Here is a 25,357-nt window from a genome sequence, read left to right as displayed (position 1 = left end):
GAATGGAAAAACTGGGGGGGTGGATGAATAGGAATCAGGTGGCCTTAGGGATCACACCACCCACGGCCACCCCCCACCCCTTTCTATTTACAAAATGACAATCACTGACTCACAGTGCTTAAGGGTTAACTATTTTTCAATCTCTGTGAATGAGTTTCATATTTCTCAGTGCAGTGTTAATGCTGCGCTGCTGGGAATGATACACTGTTCTACCTTCAGGTGTCAGTGTCAAGCTTCCAGATCAGGAATAAAAAAGGTAAAAAATATAACACTATATCTGTCCCACCCAACAATCCTATATCTACCTCAGATGGCCTTACTACCTTTGAGTGAAAATGTCAATTTGTGCTATTTCTGGACAGTTTTTTAATATGCATACCCCCTCAGAATTATACAAAGAATGCCCAAAAACATTTTGGATTACTTTCATCCCCTTGGTCTGGGTTGAATTTAAAGCCATGTTCCAGTAGGTAATTGATAAGTGTGCTAACTTACCTTCCTACTTAATTCCCCAACTAATGCCACTTCAGAGTCTATAGTGACTCTCTATTTTTACTCCTGCCTCCCAGATGGCACAGCAGAGATTGAATATTGCCATGTGGGGAATCACAAGTGCAAACATGTGCTCTGTCACCATGGCACAGTGCACTGGGAGCTCTATAGCACTGTGCGATCAAGTATTCATCACAATCCTTTCAGCTTCGTTAAACAACGTAAACAATTTTTTTAGAAGAAACTATTTTTTTTAAATTGATAATCTTGAATTTAAAAGCTCCCATCTGAAACAACAGAAATTATTCTGTAATATTCTAGAATATTTTTAAAACATTTTTGTGTTTCAGCTGAAAAACATCCAGTTTAAGCAGCCTTCCACCTCAGAATACAATGACAATTGCATGAAGCACAATTCTTTTTTTTTAAACAGTGTACATGTCTCTACTAGAAAGCGGTGGCCATAGCTCATGCGTTTCAGATTTACTTGCCCAGCAAAAGTGCCCATTTTGTCGTGTTTATTGAGGCGATCTGGGTCGGGGTAGCTTCAACTGGGTAAGGATTAATTTGACAGAAAAAAGAAACTTGAAAGGCTACTTTCCTCCTTCTCACAAATAGCACACTTGGAAAAGCTGTGGGTACAGTACAGGCACAACTCAGCAACTGAAAAATAAAACTGCACCGCAGGGAGAAAAAAAGACAATAACGTCTGATTATCTTCATGTTTAAATACATGCACCAACCTAGAAAACCAGCTGAGATCTGAGCAATAGCTTCAAAAACAGCCCTGAAAATAGGCCTAGACAAAGTAAAGTAGGAAACAGGCTGGGCTTAATTTGGACTTGGATAATTACTTGAAAAGAAAACATTTTCAGAGCTTTGGGGAAATAGCATCATAATGGGAATAACTGGATAGTTCTTTTAAAGATCCAGCAAAGACATGATGAATTGAATGACCTCCTGTAATGTACCGTTCCATGATCATACAATTCCAACTTCAGCTATTATCCTATCCAACATGCCATCACTGTTACTGCAGGGGAAAATCCTAATGAACACAGAAGCAAAGTTGGCAGCAGTGGGCTTCAGAAAGGGGCATATGCTCACTTAGGCTTGAAACTTAACTTGCAGCAAACATACAACATCCTCCCACCCTCACCCCCACTACCTACTGCAAATAATTTGATTCTTGGCAATTGGTGCAGTTTATGGCATTGTGGACCTATCTAAATTCCACCTTTCAAACCACAAGTAACATAATCCTAGAAGGGTTATGCATAGTTAAAATAAAGGAAATAAAAGTAGCAATAAAACTACTAGTTCCAGCCTCAAAAGTATAAATCTAGCCCCAGATATAGTGTGTTTACTTGTGAACTAAAATCTCTTATATCACTACACAAAATAATCCCAAGTGCCAGCCAATTCTACATGCACAACCCCGTCCTGGGTCCACAGGAAGATTAAGCAGTTTGACATTATGTTAGATTTAGTTATCCTAAGCATCTTCAGGGGAAACAAGAGTGAGTCAAGCAAACTTGAATTCTGATGAAGAGTTACACCAAATCATTAACTTGGCATTTCTCCTTTTAGATGCTTATAAAGATGTTATTCCCCTCAAATAATTTCTGATTATAAAACCTTAACAAAGTTAAGGGCTGAAAGTACTGTTGGCCATAACAGAATGAGCACAATGCACTCATGTGACATTCTCCTATTTATTTTAAATGGTTGAACACCTGTATTAAAATGAAGTCTTTCACTTCCCTTAAAATGTCTACAAGCTATACGCCAAATGAATCAAGCATTTATATGCTATTATTGATAAGACATTCTTAATCTATCCTTAACCTTTTCAACTGTATCAAAAATGTTTAGGCTTCTGTGGGGTCTTGAGACAAACAAAGGCTCGCCTTCACCAACATCCTCATCAAACCCAATCATCTTTCATCCTCACCTCTTACACCAAATGCAAAGAGCTCAGGGGTGTACATGTTTACAAGCTTGAGATCATCTGAACAGCTACCTTTTCTTCCTGTTCTTCCATTTCCAACTTTCCCCCACTGTCCCACTCTTTTTAACTCAGTGTCCCACCACCATCCCCTTCCACCATCTCATTCACTTTAACTTAGATTTCCCTGAACACTAAATGTTATCTCCAATCTGTTCCTTGCCCTCTTCAAACTTTTGAGAGATCCACCAGGTGCTCATTCATTCACTCCCCATCAATTCTTGATCCCTTCTAGACTTTACATTATCTGACATTATTAATAATTTTGAGGGTATCAACCTTGCTTTCAAAGCTGCATTCATTGCCCTGGTCAAAATACAGACCCACAACCCAGTGGCACTCTCCATTACTGCCCACTCTCTTGCCCTCCCCATTCCTCTCAAGTTCTTTAATACTATTTAATGTATGACATCCCAGCTCTGTATTCACCTACCCCAAAACTCCCACTTCAAAACCCTCCAGCTGAGCTTTAATCTTTCTCACTGGACCAAGACTGCATGTAAAAGTCACAAATTCAACACTGTGACTGTAAATATAACATAGTATCCTAAATAACTACCCTTGATTTCTCTGCAGGATTTGACATGGGTCATGCTATCATTATCAAACTTAAACCTTAGTCTAACTCAGCGGTACTGCCCTTGCATGATCCTACTTCATTCTGTCCAGATGGGGCTGTGCATCTCCAGAAATGGCTTCAGTACCTGTCTTCAGGATCTATTCTCGGTCCGCTCCTCTTCCCCATCCACAAGCAATGCCTTGGTGACATTATTAGCAGGTGTGGGATAGATTTCCACATACATGTTAATAATACTCAGCTCTGGCTCTCTACCACTTCTCTTGGCCCCATGTCAGCCTCTACACTATCAGGCTGCCATCTGGTATCAAGACATGGACAAGTCAAACTTTACTCTAAAATGAGCAGCATGAAGACCGAAGGCATAATTTCTCTCCTTTGCCTTTCATCTCTCACTACCTTTAAAAATCTTCACAAGGCCCGTCTTTACTATTAGGTTTTCTTCCCCTTTTATGAAGTATCCGGAGACGTTCAGCTCACCATATAAATGCAAGCTACTTCTGCTGGGCTAGAAATGAAAACCATTACACACTGCAAATATGAAAAGGCCTGTAAGATTTGTTGGGAAAGGTATGAGCTGAGATTTGTGCTACCAGAGAACTGTAGCCTCTAATCTGCAATATGTTAAACTCTTACTATTGCCACACTTTTTCCCATGGACATTGATGCTACAATATGAAAACGTAACAAATGACAAACGTACTAAAATGAAGCTTTTAAAAACAATTACATATTAACAAAGGGACCTCAGGTTTGCATGCACCTGTGAATAAGATAAAATCAGCTTTTAAACTTATGGAACATAACCAGGCACTACACACAACTCATCCACAAACAGGGCATGCTCAGCAGGACCCTGCAATAGTTAAATATAGAAATCTCAGAGCAATTTTTGTTGATCAAGTAAAACTCTATTGCTCTTTTATTGTTTTATATAACTGCACTCATATTTTTAAGGAACTATGTATTTCATCCCAGATTGCTCTCTTCCTCCATACCCTTCAGTGTTCTTCCTCGAGTGTGGGCTCTCATTCTTTGTATTTTCACCCCCTAAAAGCATATCATCAGACTTTACGAAATTAAATTGCATCTCTCATCTATCTCTCCTTTCTGATAACCGATCTGTACTGTCTTGAGCACTTTTAAAGGCCTCCACCCTGTATGCCAAATGTTTAATTTTGTGTCATTAACAAATTTCAATATCAAGTTCCCTACATTCAAGTTAAAATAATCTATTTAACTAAATAGATAAGTGGTTCCAGCACTGGCCAAGTTAGACTTCCAACCCTTCTTCAATCTAAACAGCACCCATTAAGCTTTTGCTTCCTATCCATCAACTAATTCTCAATCCATGCTATACTTCCTTTGAAACCATATTCTTGAATGATTGTAGCAAATCTCCTGTGAGACACCCTACATAACTTATTTCTGGAAATTCATTTAAGTTACATCTACTGCACTGTCTTTCCAATAAGCCACTTCATGAAACAATTAAGTTTGTAAAACACAATGCAGTTTTAACACATTTATTCTGACTGACTTTGTCTATCCCCATGCATTCCTGATCTTGATCTTGAATCACAGATTCCAAGTGTTTGGCCACAACTGATGCTCGACTGACTGGTCCATAGTTGCCCAGTTACACTAGTCTTCTTCCTTCATGAACAATTACTATCCTCCAGTCCTATGACACAACCTCTATATCTATTGAAGTTTAAGGTACCCTAGGTTCATGGTTATCCCACTGAATTAACAATGGAGGCCAAAAGTATCTGGTTTTCAAAAAAATTAAAGAAACCCAAACTGCAAGAAACAATTGCCAAACAAGCTGGAATTTAACTACGCTTTATTCTGGTTGCTCCTTCACCACTTGTCATTCTCATCTGATTGGCTAAGTATTCTGTGAAGGTTCCACTGTCACTTCATTCACTAAAAGAAGTTTCCCCTTTGTGAGAGAGCCTGCATTTTACATGATGATGCTGGAGCCTTGTTAGTCATCCAGTTGGCACCTTGCAGTTGTTTCAGCCTCCAATTCTCTTATGTAGTCGAAGGGACTTCTCCAAAAGCAGATAGGCCATTTCACTCCACTTCTGGGGAAAGCACACGTACCGGCCTTGTCCAGCAGTTCATCACTAGCAATAAACGTTTCTCTTTTTTCACACACTCAGAATAGTTTAGTCGATGTTGCAAACCTCTTCAGCTTTAGTACAGCAACGTTGATGTGTCAGAGGTGGTTCTTTTCCCAATCCTCTAGCTAAGTGGGATCCCAGCTCTTTAACAAGTTACTTGATTCTGCACAGATTCTCTTCAACAGCGAACCCTACATATTTATGATTAACCACTGACATTCACTGCATATAAGCAAAAACCCTGACTTCTCCGTTTCAACTCCTATGCTTTCCTGCCAGTGATAGTGTCAGAACATGACAATTGATGGAAAATCATAGGACTCGGAATGCATATTTTTTGCTAGTCTTTCATGCTCTTTATATGTTCATTTATATATACATTTTTGAATACAAAGAGAAACATATTAAATGGCTGAATTAAGAAACACAGTGCACAAGTAAGATTAGTTGAAGAAGTAGAGGGTATGGGGAGTGTGGATTAGTGGCCCATTAGGGATACTGGCTTTCAAATGTCATATGAGAATGTAATTATACTTTCTACACTGTTCATGTCATGCTGCAATTTTCACCGAAAAACCCATATCAATAACAGGATATTACACAGCCACAAAACTCAATAAAGCTAATTAATTTGGATTTCAAACACGTAAAGCCAGCACTTTGATATTTTCCTTCTGATTTCTTAACAACTTTAATTATCTCTGTAACAATAATTAATGTAGTTTCTTCAGTGATCATAAGTATTGCATTTTTACAAATATTCCCAACAGTGAGATGCTTGCAGCTGAATAATGAACCAAGGAGGGTTATTCAGCAACAACAGAATCATGATCACAGCATACACTTGGAAGGGACGAATTTCTTTGCTTTGTATGAATACCAGTATGTACAAAGGTTTCAGCTCAGCAGAGGCTAGAAATAATAAACGTTGGTACCCCAATTCGAACTGGCACTTTTGTCACAAATCACAGTTAATGTCAACAGTAACTCAATCTTTCTCAGATGCCTGGGAGAGCTTGCAATAGCTCTGAATAGTCTATCACATCCTGATCCAGAGCACTGGCAAGTAACCGCTTCCTGAAATAAATGTGAGGAAAAGTTGAGGTTTATGTTCAACATTTCATGAGCAGCTGTGCCATGAATAAATAAAAATTCCATCAACCAATTCAATAGTGCACACCAACAGGAGAGGATCCTGTCACTCAGTACACATGCATACAGTTAATGACAGTCATCTCATTCTCTTCCAGGCCAATGAAATAGCCTAACAGTATCAGACAAACCATTGTTTCTAGACCACTATGCTTGGTTCACTCAAAAAACAAAGTTTCAAAATCAAAATCAGGCCAATCAAACTCTCCAGTGAAGGATCGGCAGAAACCAAAATAGGGAACTTTGAAACTTTGATGGGAGAGGAAATATTCGCTCCTCTAAAAATATGTTCTTGTGATTTTGCACTAAACACAGTGCCAATGAAAACATTAAGGTAAATTCCTTCAACAACAATGAAGTGGAGATTTTGTCCTGCCAAACAATATGGCCTCTTTAATTACCTCAGTTTGAATCAGGTATTCAGTTTGGATCACAAGACAGAAGGGAAACATTCAACTCTTGCAGGTAGTACACAGAAAAGCCACAACCTAATCCCTGGGACTAAAGGATAGAGTTCCAAAGAAAGACTAAAGAAACTAGAACTCTTAGCCCTGAAATGAAATGACTGAGAGAGAACCTTATGGGAATATGTATTAAATTGAATCCCGTTCGCATGAGATGGAGTCAGATTTATCTCAGTTGTACAGTCTATCTTCAGTTCAATATATGTCCCAAGCAGAAACCTGATAACAGAGTTTCAAGCAGAGGGTTGTAGGGAAAATGGAACAGATTTGGGAAAAGACAACGCATTTAAAAATTTAGGAGGAGAGGAAGTTTGGATGGCGTTTTCTTATGATTGTGGAGTTGAGCAGGGGAGACAATTTTGAAAGAGAAGGTCAGTTCCTGAGCAAAGGAAACCATGTGCAATATCAGCTTACATAAGGGCCAGGTAGGGAAAACATGTGGTGACAGCTTAGTAGGGATTCGGTCGAAGAAACAAGAGATCAGTCCCATGGATAAAATGAGCTTGGAGAAGCACGATGAGGAAGAAACTAGAGAGAGGGGTTTATGGGCAGGGGAAGCTTTTTTAAAAATTCTTTCATGGGATCTGAGAGTCACAGGCAATGCCAGCATCCGTCACCCATCCCTAATAGCCATTGAAAAGTTGGTGGTGAGCTGCTTTATTGAACTGATGCAGTCCAAGTAAGTACATCCATAGTGCTGTTAGAGGGGTGTTCCAGGATCTTGTCCCAGCAATAGTGAAGGAACAGCGATATAGTTCCAAGTCAAGGTGGTGTGCTGGCTTGGAGGGGAACTTGTAGGTGGTGGTGCTCTCATGCGACTGCTGCCCTTAAACTTCTAGGTGGTAGAGTTGAGGGTTTGAAATGTGCTGGCAAATGAGATAGCTGAATGACAGTCAATCTTAGTGAAAGAAACACAGGGACAAGAGCAGGCTATTCAGCCCCTTGAGCCTGTCCTGCCATTCAATAAAATCATGGGAGATCTGTACCTTAACTCCATTTATTCTGTATCTCTTGATACCCTAACCTAATAAGAATAGATCAATCCTGGTCTTATAAATTTAAATTGATCCAGCATTCACAGCCTTTGAGGGAAAGAGAGTTGTAGATCTATGAAAAAGTGCTTCTTGATTTCACTCCTCAATGGCCTAGCTCTAATTTCATGCTCAGTTCCCCTCCAGAGAAAATAGTTTCTCTGTATCTACACTATTAAACCCCTTTATCATTTTAAATATCATGATGAGATCACCCTTCAGCCTTCCAAACTTGAGGGAATACACATTATTGAAACCTGTCTTTTTTTAAGTCCTATCAGTCAGGTGAATCTGCGCTGCACCCCTTCCATCGCCAATATATGTCCTGAGGTTCAGTTTCCAAAACCAAATGCCATACTCCAGAGCGCATCTGGCCAACCCTCTGAAGCATCAACATCCTCATTTTTGAATTCCTTCAGATAAAGGTGAGCATTATATTAGTCTTTTGATCGGCTACAACTCTCCTTTATTTCTAAGCTGACAAATGAGCTTTATTGTATTTATCTGAACTGATGGTATCCCTGTGCTGCTGCTATCCTTGTAACATCAACTTCAATATCCATTTTAAATTTTTTGTCATGCCCTTTTTAACATCACCTTTTACTTCCTTTATATCCCTTTGTTGTTTTTTTAAAGCTCCCCCAGACCGTTGGATTTCCACTTTTCCTTACATTTGCGCAAGCCTTTTCTTTTAGCTTGACACTGACTCTTTCCTCATTTGTGGATCGTGGTTGCTGAACTGCACAAGTAGAGCCTTTGCCTTTTCGCAGTAAAGTACTGGTTTTGTATTGTACCGAACACTTAACATTATTAATTTGTTGATTTACCCACTAACAGTTCTGCCCAATTTACTGCGGCAAATTAATTTCTCATCCCCTTGAAATGCACCTTAACTTAAATTTAAAATGATGTTTGTGACAATCTTTTCTGCCTCTCAAACCAGATATCAAATCAAACCATATTACGCTTGCTATTTTCAAAATGTTTCCCTAACATCGGGTTGTCAATTACTGTATATCCTAGTGTAAAAATCAATGCAAAAGTCAATCTCATGATTTTTGATCTAAAAAAATGCAATTTTTCATGCACCTCATGTAAAAGTAGAGCCTAGTTTTCCAGAGGTCAAAGCCCAAAAATTTCAGAACCAAAGTATAACCCTGGAGATTTTAGTAATTTGAATACATTGTAAATCTACAAATACTAATGAAAGTGAGTGCTAGCAATTAAATACTTAAAACATTTATATGATTAAGTTTTGTTTTTATTTGTTCAAATTATTAAAGTGATCAGATTATGGACAACAAACTGGTAGTTACTACAGTTCATGTTTAATTACTACTGTTCATTACAGCAATTTGTGGACTTGGCTTGAACCAAATCAAGCACATATGTCAACCCCTCGAAAACATTACCCATGTAAGAGTCGACCCCATGACTTTTGGCCTAAGAATTGGTCTCAAACATTAAATTTTTACATGAGCATATATAGTAATTCTGATCCATGACTAATCATTAAATCTAGCTAGTCTGGTGACTTGTTGGTTCCAAAACATGCTGTTAAAATATAGCCTGGAAAATTATCTTACCCTATTATCTATCCAGCCACAGCCAGAGAATTACCAGCAATGACTTATTTCCTCATACCTGCATCACTACCTCTGGTGTTCCTCAAGGATCCATCCTTGATTCCCTTCTCTTTCTCATTTACATGCTGCCCATAGGTGACATCTTCCAAAAATACATCAAGTTCCACATTTACACTGACAACATCCAGCATTACCACACTGCTACCTCTCTCAAACCCTCCACTCTCTAATTTACCAACTGCAGGCCCAACATTCAATAGTGGATAACAGAAATTTCCTCCAATCAAATTTTGGAAAGTCCATTGTCTTCAGTTTCCACCACAAACTCCATCCCCTAAACACTAACTCCATTCTTCTCCCTGGCAAATGTCGGAGGCTGAACAAAACCGGCTGCAATCTTTGTGTTGTACTTGGTCTAGAGTTGAACTTCTAATTTACTGTTTATTCCGTCGCCAACATCCATACATGACCTGACACCTCCCCCCACCTCAACTTACCTACTTCTGAAACCACCATCCATGCCTTTATTGCCTCTAGAATTGACTATTCTAATGTTTTCTCACACTTTCTACCCTCCATAAACTTGATGTCATCCCAAACTCTACTGCTCATACCTTAATACTTACCAGTCCTGTTCACCCATTGCCTTTGTGCTAGCTGACCTACATTGGCTCCCAGTCTGGCAGCACTTCAATTTTAAAAATGTCATCCTTGTTTTCAAATTCCTTTATGGTCTCACCCCCTCACTATCTCTGCAGCCTCCTCTAGCCCTACAAGCCTTTGCAGTTAGTGTGGTCTTCCATTCTGGCCTCTTGCGCATCCTATTTTAATTGCTCCATTATTGGCGTAATGGCTTCAGCTGTCAAGGCCCAACATTCTTGAATTGCCTCCCTGACCCTCTCTGCCTTCCTAGCCCTCCTTTCCTTATCAAGACACTTCATAAAAACTACCCCTTTACCAAGCATCTGGCCACCTGTCCTAATGTCTCTTTATGTGGTTCATATCTTGTTTGATAACACTCCTGTGAGGCTCCTTGGAATGTTTAAAAGCGCTATAGAAATGCAAACTGTTGTTGTACAGCACTTGAAATGCTTGACTTCTCCCAGTCTGTAAACATTTAAATATTCCATTATAATGGCTTTCTTCTTGCTACAATTTTTCCTGATCTCTGTATTTATGTAAGTTCCTACATCCCCTCACACAATTACATCACTGCTGACTGAAGGTTGGCAGTCAAATCCTGCCAGAATCTTGTATCCTTTGCTTTTCCTTAACTCCACCCATGGTATCTCCACCGCCTGATCACCCTTACTAAAATCCTTCAGTTCTGCTGCTGTAATTGTATATTTTAAATCAATATTGCTACTCCCTCCTTTCCCAGTTTCCCTTCCCTTTCTAAAGTTGTTATAGCTTAAATATTTAGTTCTCAATCATGTCTAGCAGGTTGCTCGGTCTCTGTAATGGCTGCCACATTATGTTCTTTTTGTTGAATTTGTCCTTCTAACTCACTTGTGTTATTTCTTATACTACATGCAAAAAGAGCTGGAGAAAAGCAGATGCTACTCATACTTTTACTACCCATGTTTAAAAGTGACTCAGAAAACTACATACCAGTGAATTTGACATCCATTATGAATAATGTTATGGAAACTCTTATTAAAGATAATGAAGCATCTGGAGATTAAAATCGCAAAAGATAGCTGGTATGGGTTCATGCATGGAAGGTCTTGCCAATCTAACTTAGCGGTGTTATTTGAGGGTGTGGCAATGGAGTTTGAGAAGGGTAAGACAGTGAATGGGTGATGCAAACAGTAAGATTTTTGACGAAGTTCATTTGGAAAGATTGGTACTGAAAATAAAGAAATCAGGAAAGAGAAATATTTTACAATGGGATTGTCATCAGCCTGGGAGAATGTTACCAGTGGTGCCCCTCAGGAGCTTGTTTTGAGACCCTCTTATTTGCTAACTTCCTAAACGATCTGGAACTCAAGAGTCAAAAGCACAGTGTTGCAGATGATTTAGAGCAGATGTCATGGAAAGTGTGATTAACTCATTAATTTACCTTCTAGTTAAGATAGTAGAGGCTAAAAGCTTAAATATAAAATAAAGGTAGGTGATTGGGGAGCAAACTGAGTTTCATTCATGGAAATAAGAGTTATAATCTTTATCTATTTTGTAGTCTTACAAATAATGTTTTGACCACCAAGCTTCAACTTCAGCCAAACAACATCCAATTGTTTTGCTAACACTTAACTCATTACATTTACCAGTTATTGAGATATCTAAAGCTGGCAAGGAAGTTAACATTGAAAATCCCACACCTGGATTATGTCAAAGATACCACCACACACAGGTCCCTGAAAAGGAGGTGTGACTTTCCTAATTAACTTTTATAACCAATTTGGTACATTCTTGTTTCTTGTCATTTCAGAATGGAGTTGCTCATCAAATGCAAATATTTTTACATTAAATGATGCTGGCATTGTTGTGAAATTTCATTGGGCTCTCTATATATTCTGTAAATTATAGAGGTTACATGGACAGATACAGCAGGAGGGAATATCACCCAGTAGCAGAAGGTTAAAAACCAAATGACCTCATTATTTTAATCATATAAATTAGTAACACTTATAGAGATGTACATACCCAAAAAGAATGAAACACAGTTAAAAAGTCTACCTAGTTTCAAATGATGTGTGTTTTAGAATTGCACCATCAAACTGTCTTTGATTAGGATTTATTTTCTGCTCCAATTATTGATTTTATCTCAACCTCAACATCAAACATGATGATGTCACAGCGCAGTAGGTCACAAAGGTCAGAACAGTAGGCAAATGGAAGATGTTCAACAGTCATTAATTCATTTAAGTTTTGGTGAGGTAAGGTAAGCCAGCACTACTTCCAAAATGGACTCCATGCAATCTCTGACGGACCTGCACACAGTTCCTGCCTCATGTGATAAATAGGAATTGTAGGATATCTATTAATCTGTTAAAGATTCATTTTCTACCAGTGAATTTTGCATTAAGATATAATTTACCAAATGAATGAATTTGGAGAATTGCATAAGAGCAGCACAGACTGTACCGAACACAATTATATGATTATCCAATAGAGATATTTCTATGCATCAACAGCTTATTTAGGAATTGGAGGAACTGAAATTAAACATATGACAGAACATTTGTAGAATGCAATTACAGAATCTATATAATGAAGCAGATGCATATCTAAGTAATTGTTCAGCATTATTCTTTATTCTCTATGAAACACCTTGGGACATGTTTCTATGCTGAAAGGTACTGTGTAAATACAAATTTTTGTTGTTGATATATCCACCAGTTTATATAAGTAACTACAGACCAGTCAATTATTTGCCTCTCCTAAAAAGAATGTGTGAATGTGATCATTTGTAAAACCATTTCACCAACATACCTGATCATCTCCTCCTGATAAAGGCTGCTGACTACAGGCCCACCAAACCGTAATTTCTGATCAGATTCTTTCACTGAATCCTGAAACACAAACAGATAGAATTTGTACAAACTCAAAATCTACAGCTTGACAAGCAATATTAGAAAACTTACACTTTCATTTTCTGTACTTTTTCCAATTACATTGGGCCAATATTCTTGTGAAGCCCAATGAGCCTGTCAATTCGAAATAGTAATGGTGTATTAATTGTAAACTTATAAAACTCCTTTCTTTAGCATACTGCAAAATCATTCAAACTATATTCACCTAATACTCTACTAAGAATAAATTGGACTCCATAAGAAAAAAACTGATGATTCTCCAATCTAATCTTCATCAAACAAATATCCATTCCCTTGCTGGCCTTTAAATTATTGTAAGGAAACCCTAGTTGATGCTTCATTTTCAGTTGAATTTTGTGCAACTGATGTCTCATATCTTTCTTTTACAACAATAACAAGAATACAGTTTTCATGAAAGAAAAAGAGATGACAAATTCAAGGCTGGCAGGTAATGTAAAGGAATCAACACATGCAAAAACGATTAGGATTATTTCAGCTCTCTACAGTGAGAATGAAGTGCTTCGCAATTTCACCCTTCCTGATGCATTAAAAACAATCCAGTGCAAGCATGAAATGCAAATACCCATTAGGGGTGCGCAAATATTTGAGGCAAAAGATTCTTTTTGTTATGCCCTGATCTTTCAACTATCTGTCTGAAGCTTCATCTGTCCTTCCACAACACTGCTGTGCTAAAACACAGAACCAGTATGCCTGGAGCAACAGTTACAACCTTTCTCACTGTCTGTGTTTCAACTCCCCAGTCTCATTCCATCATATGTACTGCTGCTCAATTTTTCTTCACAGTGAAGAGTTCTACTTGCTGAAAGCAGATCCAGCTGTAAAACTAATACTTGCTGAAAGGAAAAACTCCAAGCTATAGTTTGCAATACGGTGAGGAAATGGGAGGAACACACAAAGGCACAGAACGAATAGAAGCAATGGTAGAAAAAAAAGGCGCAGAAGGAAAGGCAGGAAGACAGAAAGAAGTCAAGCAGGCTATAACATTAAGTAATCAAGCACACAGGAATCAAGAGAAAATCTGTCAAAACGCAGAAAGAGAGTACACAACAATAAATAGAAAAACAGTAAGAATCTTGTTGAATCATTTGAAAAGTAACTTTGTAAAACTAATCTGGTTTGTATTTATCTGTTTTGCCAAAATTCAGAACATCGCACTGCCTGTTTGCTTTAGAGATTGGGTAATGTTCTAGAAATTATTTCAAGTGTCATAGAAACAGGTTTTTCTAAGAACACAGAATAGTTTATTTTAAAGGCGGTTTTGTCAGTGACAAAAACAGATTTAATAATTTTGAAAGGAGCAGATGTGGATAATCTACAACAGTAACCTGCATGCATAGAGTACTTTAGCATGAAAAAGCATCACGAAACGTTTCTTGGAGACATAAACAAAAATTGATGCAAGAGGGGTGATAAGAAGCTTTGACAAAGAAGCAGTTTTTAAGGGGAGACTTAAAAGCGAATGATGTGGAAGGGTTGAGCAAGGGAATTCTGAAGTGTAGGAATTAGCCATTTGCCCCAAAGAACTCATGGAACCACGACCATGGAAGTTAAAAATGTACATCTACTTTAGGTTCATGTTTACTATCACAGAGCTGTCCTGTCAACCTGCAGTATGAAAAACAAAGAGCTGAAAAAGCAAGTTGCCAATGTCTCACACTGTACGAGAAACAAAAAGACATTTTCGAAGAATATTCTCATGAAAAGGTCATTCAAATACAGTGAAGTAAACTAACCCACCTCTAAAATGAAGGCAGTCAGATTGCGGAGCTCCAGTAACCGTCCTGACCATCAGCAATAAAAAAAAAACTACATAACTCCCATAATAGATAATTACTAATCGCCTGTCAGGATCATTTTGTATAGTCATGTTTTCAATAAGGACAATAGGAATCAATTATCCTCTACGGTTAACTTTTGTACGTCAGTTGCGTTTTTCTCTCCTGGTCCAACACAATATCGTGTGCTCTGCAGGATGGAGTGATATTTCTAGAAGGTTTACAAAGCTTCACCAGAGGTCACAGTTATACAGACCAAAAAGTCAGCAACATCAAACAATGAAAATGCTGACAGTTCTGCAATTGTTTTTATGCATTTTCCTCCCTGAACACCGGACTTGAAAAGCATGATGAAATAAAGCTGGCAAATAAACATTTGAACCTTTGTACTCTGCATTTCTCAGATGAAAAATCTAAGAGAAGTGAGCATTCCCAGGGCTCCCTGATGCAACCAAAGTGGAAGCTTCACTGGAAATGCAGACTGACGAGAAGCCAAAATTATTTTGCCATCTGTCAGTTATTTTCTTATTCAAAGTTTGATTGAGGAGAAAAGAAAATGTTGCCAAAGAGGGATTCTGTTATTTCAAAACAGCAAAAAACACATAAAAAATTAGCAACTCAAAAAATGAAGTGAAGCAAAGTTTTGATATGATTTTGGTTTGATCCATTATACCTGTAAATTTTCACTAGCCACTTGGGTTTTATGCATTGTTAAGTTTAAACATGTTTTTCCCAAGTCAGACATGTCTAACTACTTTAACATTTTAAAAATTTTATTCCTTTCTTAGCCGACATAAACAGAAGCAGACTGATGGGCCATTTAGGCAATTGCTGTTTGTGGGGATTTCCTGGGAACAAAATGGCTGCAACATTAGTCTACATGATAAGTCACTATACAAACACATTTTAATTTTGAGACGTAGTAGATAAAAAGCTCAAGGCACTGCCAAGTTCTTTCATTTTCCTGAAGTTCCTTACCCCAGAATGAAACATGATGGAATGTCAATTGCAGTCATTAGAGAAAGATTGAAATCAAGTCCAAAACTAGGGTCATAAATAATACAAGAGAAACGTCTTTAGTCAAAGAGTGGTGGCAATAGGGAATTTGCTATCAAGGAACATTTGAGGCTAATCTTTTTAATGTTCTTTCACAGAGTGTGGCATCACTGGCTAGGCCAGCATTTGTTGCGCATCCTTAAGTGCCCTTGAGAAGGTGGTAGTGAGTTGTCTATTTGAACAGCCGCAGTCCATGTGGTGTAGATCACCTACAGTGCTGTCAGGGGGGCAGTTCCATGATTCTTTCCCAGCGACAGTGAAGGAATGAGGATACAGTTCCAAGTCAGGACGGTGTGTTTGAAGGGGAACTTGCAAGTGGTGGTATTCCCATGCATCTGCTGCCTTTGCCCTTCTAGGTGGTAGAGATCATGAGTTTGGAAGGTGGTGTCAAAGGAGCTCTGGCGAGTTGCTGCAATGCATCTTGTAGATGCTACACACTGCTGCACTGCATCGGTGGTGGAGGGAGTGAATATTTAAGGTGGTGGATGCGGTGCCAATCAAGCAGGCTGCTTTGTCCTGCATGGTATCAAGCTTCTTGAGTTTTGCAGGAGCTGCACTCATCCAGGCAAATGGAGAGTATTCCATCACAGCCCAGGTGTTGTACCTATACCACATGGACTGCAGCAGTTCAAGAAGGCAGCTCACCACCACCTTCTCAATGGCAACTAGGGATGGGCAATAAATGCTGGCTCAGCCAGCGTAGCCTACGTCTTGTGAATGAATTAAAAAAAAAACTCCCGACTTGTGTGTTGTAGATAGTGGAGAGGTTTTAAAGTGTCACCGCAGAATTCTAAATCTCTGACCTGTTCTTGTAGCCACAGTATTTACATTGCTGGTCCAGTTCAGTTGCTCGTCATTGGTAGCCTCAGGATGTTGATAATGGGGGAGTCAGCTATGGTAATGCCATTGAATGTCAAAGGCGGATGATTAGATTCTCTCTTGTTGGAGACTGTCATTGCCTGGCACTTGTCTGGTGCAAATGTTACTTGCCACTTATCAGCCCAAGCCTAAATGCTGTCCAGGTCTTGCTCATATGAACAAGGACTGCTTCAGTGTCTGAGGACTCATGAATGGTGCTGAACATTGTGCAATCATCAGAGAACATCCCCACTTCTGACCTTATGATGGAAGGAAGGTCACTGATGAATCAGCTGAAGATGGTTGGCCCTAGGATGCCACATTGAGGTGCCTCAGGGAGATTAGTTTTAAGTCTAAAAAGTACAATAAAGTGGCGAGAAAATTTTTATGACATGTCCCCTCATGTGAAACTGTCACATGGGACAGAATTTTGCCCTTGGTGGGTGAGCGGGCCCCACTGGCTCGATGGCGGACGGGCAGCCGAACTCCGCTGCCGAAATGGGGCCCGCCACCACTTTGAATGGGCAGGCCAATTAAGGCCCATCCAGTAGCCTGCCCGACAGTGCGGCGGGGGAGGGATTCCCCATCTGTCAAAGTGCGCTCTTTTGCGCATGCACGCGAAAGAGCCCACATCTCCCTGAGACCAGTGCTGTCTCAGGGAAATTACTGAACGGTTAAAAAAACTCCAAAAACAGAAAAATATTAAAATTATTAACATGTCCCCCTCATGTGACAATGTCACACGAGATGGGACATGTTAATAAGAAGCACACAAGCTTTACGAAACTTTTAAAAAACGGACATGAAACCTCAACCCGCCCGCTGGGGCTCCTGACCTGCCCGCTAGCCTTCAAGGTTGGACAGGCAGGGTCTTTAACAATCTTAATTAGCCTGTCAATGACTGTTGATTTCGCTGTCCGCCCGCCTTCCTGAAAATTTAAAGGGACCGGGATGACACTGGGGGTTCCTCCCGACGTCATCCCGCGTCATTTTCCTATTGGCGAGCAGGCCCCGCCCCCAAATCGCCGACGGGAAAATCCTGGCCATGAGCTGGGACATGTGCATTAATTTTAATAAAAAATTTTCTGAAAATTTTGAATCATTCATGAAACCTCATCCCATGGATGAGGTTCCATGAAAAATGCGAAGGCCGCCTGGGATCTTCGCCTGCCCACCAACTTTAAGATTGGACCGGCAGCTCAGCTGATTGCCTTAATTAGTTTTTAAATGGCCTTAATAGGCCTTTGAAGTTCAGCAGACATGCGGCCAAGTTGGCTGTGTGCCCGCCAAACTGAAAATCTAAATGACGTGCAGTGACATTGGGATGCACGCCCAACGTCACCCCATGTCATTTTGCGCCTCGGTGAGTGGGCCCCGCCCCCGCTCGCTGAGCTGAAGATTCTGCCCATGAACACCTAACCTTTAAGAGTCTTTTGAGTCAAAGTTCCCTTTCTTGTAAAACATACAGCATGGTAATGATGGGGAACTTCAATTATCATAATACAGACTGGGATAGTAACGTGTTGCCAGTCCAATAAGGAAAGCAACTGTGCTGGATCTAGCTCTGGGGAATGAAGTGTGGAAAGCAGAGCATGTTTCATTGGGAGAATTGTTACAAAGCTAAGGTTGTTATATTTTGGGACTGTGACTTTTATTAAGGATAGAATGTAGGAATGAAGAAATCATGCAATCTGTTATGAATTCTGCTGACAGTAAACCTGGGTGGCTTAACGACTAAAGATTAAAAGGGGACCTGGGTTGTTTCACTGAGAAGAAGGTGGAACATCTGTAGACAATGGCAGAAGAATCTGTGCTGACAGTGTATAGACTGTTAGTCTCTGAGGTCCCAGGAAGGTGTTAAGAATGTCAGATAGGAAAAAAATAACCAAATATATAACTGCACAGGGTACATCTTTGAACAAAAGCAAAATACTGCAGAAATCAGAAATAAAAACAGAAAATGCCAAAATGCCAAAAAGGATTCTTAGATGATACTTCTCTGTATATCCAGTACAGCAACTGTATAGACTGTGTCCTTTTGAACTAACAATATTCATTGTTGCCCCGAGTAACATTTTTACATATAGTTAAAAAATACATTGTACATTAATTATGCTATGTCTTGATCAGCAATTCCACATAATGGCCAAGAATGAAAATAGTATTTGATAGATTACAATTCGTGCCTCTTGAAGTAATTCGAATTTTTCAAAATTGCCTATTCAGTTCAATCTGGATCTATGTACAGCACTCTTACCCAAAACCCTCTCAATATTCCATTAAACTCAATATTTCTGATGACTTAAACGAGAAAACTTTGAAATACCAAGTGGCAGGTCTAGACATTCTATCATATGATTCCAAAGGGTCAATTCGATTTTAGTCAAATCAAAGGTGATTACATCATGCCTTTGGAAGCAATTTGTCAATAAAATCAGGACTGAAATTCCCTCTTTGCTGCAATTCTACGTGACAGTCTGTCACAACAGTGCCCCCGCACACTTGTCACTGACAGACAGGTTACAATTGTTATGCAAATGCACAGCTTACTTTCTCTGATATGATCCCGTGATTTTTATGCAACTATAGAATTATTGGTGTTCATAGTAAGCTGTAGAATATTGTGTTCACACAGGCTGACAGATACCAAATGCACTGATCTATGACGAGCTTTCCTATTGTGATTTAAGCCTACAAACATTTGCAGTATTATAAATAGTAGAGATCCAACAGGGGACAGTAAAATTGTTTAACACTGTGGAAGGAGATTGTATTGATCCAAACTTTCCTTGCTGACATTTAAATATGACCAACAGGTCACCACCTCCTCTGACTGGCCAGCAGTTCTCTGCAAGCAGGACTCCCCCCCACCCCAGGATTCTACTCTTTGGGAAGGCCCTCCAGTGACTTCTCAACTGCCTGATTAGCATGTGTTTCAGTGGGCCTCCCTCAAAGGAGTCAATGCAGGTCTCTCGCAGCTCTCCAGCTGGCAGGTGAGACCTGGACCCCTGTACCCTCCACAAAGTTTTATATTGTTATATTGTTCCTATTAGACCCTGTTTAAATTATGCATATTTCCAAACAATCTGATTACCTAAACCGATTAGTAACATACCAAATGTGTCTCTTTTGATCGAAAACATACAATATGAGAAAAAAGCTCAATATACTCTTAGTTTTTCATATTTTTGCCTGCACTACTCTAACAGGACAGCAGCAATCGACTGTATAGTCTATAAAGCTGGAACCCCATTTTGAACTACCCGGACATGCAGTTTTCTCCTGCGATGCACACATACCAAATGAGTCACAGGCAGAGCTCCCTTTAAATTCAGTGGCCTGAATCTTCCGAGCAGTGGAAACGATCGGACTCAAAAGCACTCCATTATTTGTAAACACTTTGAGATGTTGCATGCCATGAAAGAGGCCTATGTAAGGCAAGTCTTTCAATTTTTAAATAAACTTGACCTTAGAAACCATTTGACAGCCAAATGTTCGTGTAAACTCACTGAACTTTCCCAAATGAATGTGTTGCATGATGTACAGCTGAGCCATACAGAGTATGACTGCCTCAAATTCAATCCCCAGTCTGTGCAGACTTAGTTGGAACACTTGATCTTCGTTGGACCAACATGGGCAATCCTAACCCAATGAGAGAGAACTTTGTTTCATTGGGCAGAATCTTCTGACCTCTCCAGTGACTTCTTTGGAAGCGGGGAGGACATTTAATTAGGCAGGAGGGTGGTGTGCAAGCACCCTGCCATCTTCCTGCCTCCAACCCAATTAAGTCCAGGGTGGGAAGGCACATGGTCAGCCCTCCCACATCTCTGCCAATTGAGGCCCTTAACTGAACAATTAATGACCACTTAATGGTCTTGTTCTGCTGCCACTAGTATTAACACAGCTGTGGACAGGCCTGTCGCCACACTGGGAGCACAAGTGAGGTGGGTAGGTAGGTGAGATGGGTGAGGTGGGTAAATGGGTGAGGATTTTTGATACTCATTCATGGGATGTGGGCATCACTGCCTAGGCCAGCATTTATTGCCCATCCCTAATTGCCCTTGAAAAGATGGTTGTGAGCTGTCTTCTTGAACCACTGCAGTCCACGTGTTTTGGGAACACCCACAGTGCTGATAGGAAGGAACTTCCAGGATTTTCACCAGCGACAGTGAAGGAACAGTGATACATTTCCAAGTCAGGATGGCGAGTGGCTTGGAAGAGAACTTGCAAGTGGTGGCTTTCCCATGCACCTGCTGCCCTAGTACTTCTAGATGGTAGAGATCTCAGGTTTGGAAGGTGCTGTCGAAGGAGCCTTGATGAGTTGCTGCATTGCATCTTATAGATGGTACACACTATTGCCACTATGCATCAGTGGTGGAGGGAGCGAATGTTTGAGATGCTGCATGCCATGAAAGAGGCCTATGTAAGGCAAGTCTTTCAATTTTTAAATAAACTTGACCTTAGGTGGTGGATGGGATGCCAATCAAGCTGGCTGCTTTGTCCTGGATGGTGACAAGCTTCTCGAGTCTTGTTAGAACCGAACTCATCTAGGCAAGTGGGGGTATTCCATCACACTCCTGACTTGTGGCTGATCTGATTTTAACCTCAACTTCACATTGCTGCTCACCTTGATAACCTTTCACCTCTTGCTTATCAAGAATCTATCTACCTCTGCCTTAGTGATATTCAGGACTCTACCTCAACCACCTTTTGAGGAAGAGAATTTCAAAGTCTCACAACCCTATGAGAGAAAAAAATTCCTCATCTCCGTTTTAAGTGGGCAACCCTTTATTTTGAAACAGTGACTCTTGAGTTCTAGATTCTCCCACAAGAGGAAACATCCTTTCCACATCCACCCTATCAAGTCCCCCGAGGGTCTTAAATGTTTCAATCAAGTCACATCTTACTCTTCTAAACTCTGGCAGATACAAGCTAGTCCAACCTTTCCTCATAAGACAACCTGCTCATTCCAGGTATTAATCTAGTAAACTTTATCTGCACTGCTTCTAATGCATTTACATCTTTCCTTAAATAAGGAGAACAATACTGTACACAGTACTTCAGATGCGGTCTCATCAATGCCCTGTACAATTGAAGCATAACCTCCCTGCTCTTACACTTAAGTCCACTTGCAATAAACAATAACATTCTAATAGCTTTACTAATTATTTGCTGCATACAAACCTTTTGCAATTCATGCACTAGGACACCCAGATCCCTCAGAGCCTCAGAGATCTGCAATCTCTCACCGTTCAGATAATATGAAATTTTATTCATTCTGCCAAAATGGACAACCTCACATTTTCCATTTGCCAGGTCTTTGCCCACTCACCTAACCTAACTATATCCTTTTGTAGCCTCCTTATGTCCTCTTCACAGATTACCTTCCTATCTTTGTGTCATCAGCAAAGTTAGCAACCATACCTTCAGTCCCTTCATTCAAATCGTTTATATAAATTATACAGAGTTGAGGCCCCAGCACTGATCACTGTGGCGCACCACTGGTCATATCCTGCTGACTGGAAAATGAGCCATTTGTGCCTACTCTCTGTTTCCTGTTAGCCAGCCAATCTTCTATCCATGCCAATATGTTACCCTCTACGTCATGAGCTTTTATTTTTTCTAATAACCTTTGACGTGGCACCTTATCAAATGCCTTCTGAAAATCTAAGTACAGTACATCTACCGGTTCTCCTTCATCCACAGCACCTGTTGCTTCTTCAAAGAACTCCAATAAATTGGTTATACATGATTTCCCTTTCACAAAACCATGTTGACTCTGCCTGATTGCCTTAAATTGATCTCAGTGCCCTATTATAATATCTTTAATAATAGCTTCTAACATTTTCCCTATGACAGTTTAAACTAACTGGCTTTCCTGCTTCCTGTCTCCCTCCTTTTCTTAAATAAAGGAGTTACATTAGCTATTTTCCATTCTATTGGAACCTTTGCCGAATCTAGTGAATTCTGGAAAACTAGAACCGATGCGTCAACTACCTCACTAGCCATTTCTTTTAAGGCCCTAGGATGAAATCCATTAGGACCCGGGTACTTGTCAACCTACAGTTCTAACAATTCGCTAAGTATCACTTCCCTGGTGATTGTAATTTTCTTCAGTTCCTCCCTTCACTTCCCGATTTACAGCTATTTCTGGGATGTTACTTGTATCCTCTGTCATGGATACCAATGCAAAATATCTTTTCTATTCATCTGCCATCCCCTTATTTTCCATTATTAACCCACCAGACTCACTTTGGATAGTTAGTAGATGGTAGACAGGCTTTGGAGAGTCAGGAGGTGAATTACTCTCCACAGAATTCCCAGCCTCAAACCTGCTTTTGTACCCACAGTATTTAGAAGGGTATGAGGGTGAAGTGGGTAGGTGGGTATTCAGGTTGGGGGTAGTCAGGTTGAAGGGTAGTTGGGTTGGGTCGGCAGGGTAATCAGGTCGGATCACGGGGGATAACCAGTGAGGGTAGTCAGGGGTAGTTGGGTGGTTGGAGCAGGTAATTGGGTGGTCAGGAAGTTATTGGGGAGTCAGCTGTGTCATTACGGGTGTTAGACTAGGTTTTAAACTGTCTAACATTTCCTAGGTAATTCCCCAGGCAAGTGACGCAGAACTGTCCAAAGGCATTAGCAGAAGGGTCGCGGGGAGTAGGGAAATTGCCCATCAGAAGTTGAAACTTCCCGGTGATTCTCACTTAGGTCCATGCATCAGGACATCTGCAGGGTCCGACACATGTCTTCAGTTGCACTTCAAGTCTCTAATGATCCAGAGACCAGAAGATTTGGCCCTTGAGGCTCACATTAACAAGGAATGGCACAACAGATAACTTAATATATCTGGGGGAAAAAGTCAATAAATCAGTGATACTGTGGGAATACTTATGTTAATTCTGGCACAGATCTTCATCCAATGTTACATTAAAATCTGTTGTCCTGAAGTACCCAAAATTCCCTTCTCAATCTGCTTTCACAATTAAAATGCATGCTGAATGGGCTAACTTAACCACTGCATCCTGTGATTTAAGAATGCAACTTAAAGAACATGAAAATATTGGCAAATAGGCAATCAATAATAACCCATAATCAATGCGTACTTTCAAGTGACATGCCAATATGTTAGCATAAGTGAACTGTGCTGTCCATAATTTGTGAAAGTGTATTTGCAGGTGAGGTTTAAACTGACAATCCTCACTGTCATTATTCTATTGCCACCACAAACATTGTTTCATTAAAATGGGTTTTGCAGGCATTTGTTGGGTGGCAAAAACCATTGAAAAATTTACTGCACTTCAACTAAAACTGCTCTTCACACGACAGAAGCTTTCACTCAATAACAAAGCCACGGCTGCAGTATCAGCTCAATTTCGCCTCTTGTCCAAGACTCCTGACTACTCAATATAACCACTCAAAGGCTTAGCTGACAGGAACTAATTATATCTTGTTAGTGTAACATTTACAGACAGTCAATTCTGTTTTGACAGAAAGAGAAACTGCAAGTCTGAGCACACTGGTTAAAAGGTACATCCCACTGCTGTTAATTCACAACAAAGCTAGCTAAAGCTTGATAATAGCACAGTCTTGACAATAGAATTATAGTAAATATACAATGACGATTTTTGAAATTTTCATACTATGTCCAGTATAAACAGTAGTGAAGGGAAGTGGTGAAGTTTGCCTCAGTTTCAGAGTTAGAATGAACTTGAAATCACAGGTTATGTTTCAGATGGAGGCCATTTGGCCCATCATGCCCCTACTGGCTCTATCCAATTAACCCCATGCCCCTGCTCTTTCTCTATAGCCCAACATATTTTTCCTCTTCAAATGTCCAATTTCCTTTTGAAAGTCACTAATATACTTCTACCACCCTTTCAACAACAGTCTGCAAAGCTTTGGCACCTTTATCATAGTAAAACGTTCCAAAGGTGCTTCACAAAATCATTATCAAACAATATTTGATACTGAACCATGTAAAGAGGCATTAGGAATGGAGACCAAAAGCTTGGTCAAAGACAGGTTTTAAGGAGCCTATTAAAAGAAGTGAGAGAAGTTTTGTGAGGGAATTCCAGGGCTAAGGGTCTGTGCAACTGAAAGCACAGTTGCCAAAGAAGAGGTGAAGGAAATTGGGGAAGCGCAAGTGGCTAAAATTGGAGGAAGGCAACATTATTGGGACTGTAGGCCAGAAGAGGTTACAGAATAGGAAGGGTCAAGACCATACAGCAATTTAAACACAATCATGAGAACTTCAAATCTGCAGGATCTCAGGTAGTGTATTCCAGATCGTGATTCACTGCATAACAAAAACTTCATATTTCCCCACTGTTCTTAAACCTGTGCTCTTTGGCTATCAACATTCCTGCTAGTGGAAACAAGTCCTCCCTATCTACTCTAACAAAATCTTTCGTAATTTTGGACATCTCTAGTAAAGCTCCCCTGAACCTTCTCTGTTCTAAGGAGAACAACCCCAGCTTTCTAGTACATAACTGAAATCCCTGGATCCTGGTACCATTCTAGTAAGTCTCCTCCAAACCCTCAACAAGGTCTTATTTTAGAAGATGACCTTAACTGATTGAGAGGAAACATTTCTTGCAACGGTTTGTGTGTCCAGGACAGAGTCACATGAGAAAGAGAAGGGGGTTACCATTTTGTTACTGAGATCACCAATCTGT

The 25,357-nt window shown here is 40.0% G+C and overlaps 1 protein-coding gene across 1 annotated transcript in view; it reads right to left on the bottom strand.

Moving 5' to 3' along the window:
* The window catches only part of acbd6 (acyl-CoA binding domain containing 6), a 207,332-nt gene that overhangs the window by 131,698 nt on the left and 50,277 nt on the right, over positions 1–25,357 (bottom strand). The window contains exon 4 of the mRNA XM_041208380.1: positions 12,875–12,954. Within this exon, the coding sequence (XP_041064314.1) occupies positions 12,875–12,954 (80 nt within the window). The remainder of the gene's footprint in view (positions 1–12,874; positions 12,955–25,357) is intronic.

This window comes from Carcharodon carcharias, chromosome 16 (genome assembly GCF_017639515.1).
Source record: "Carcharodon carcharias isolate sCarCar2 chromosome 16, sCarCar2.pri, whole genome shotgun sequence".
Lineage (NCBI taxonomy): Eukaryota > Metazoa > Chordata > Chondrichthyes > Lamniformes > Lamnidae > Carcharodon > Carcharodon carcharias.
The sequence above is the reverse complement of the archived record's forward strand: the minus strand, read 5'-3'. Positions and strand labels throughout refer to the sequence as shown.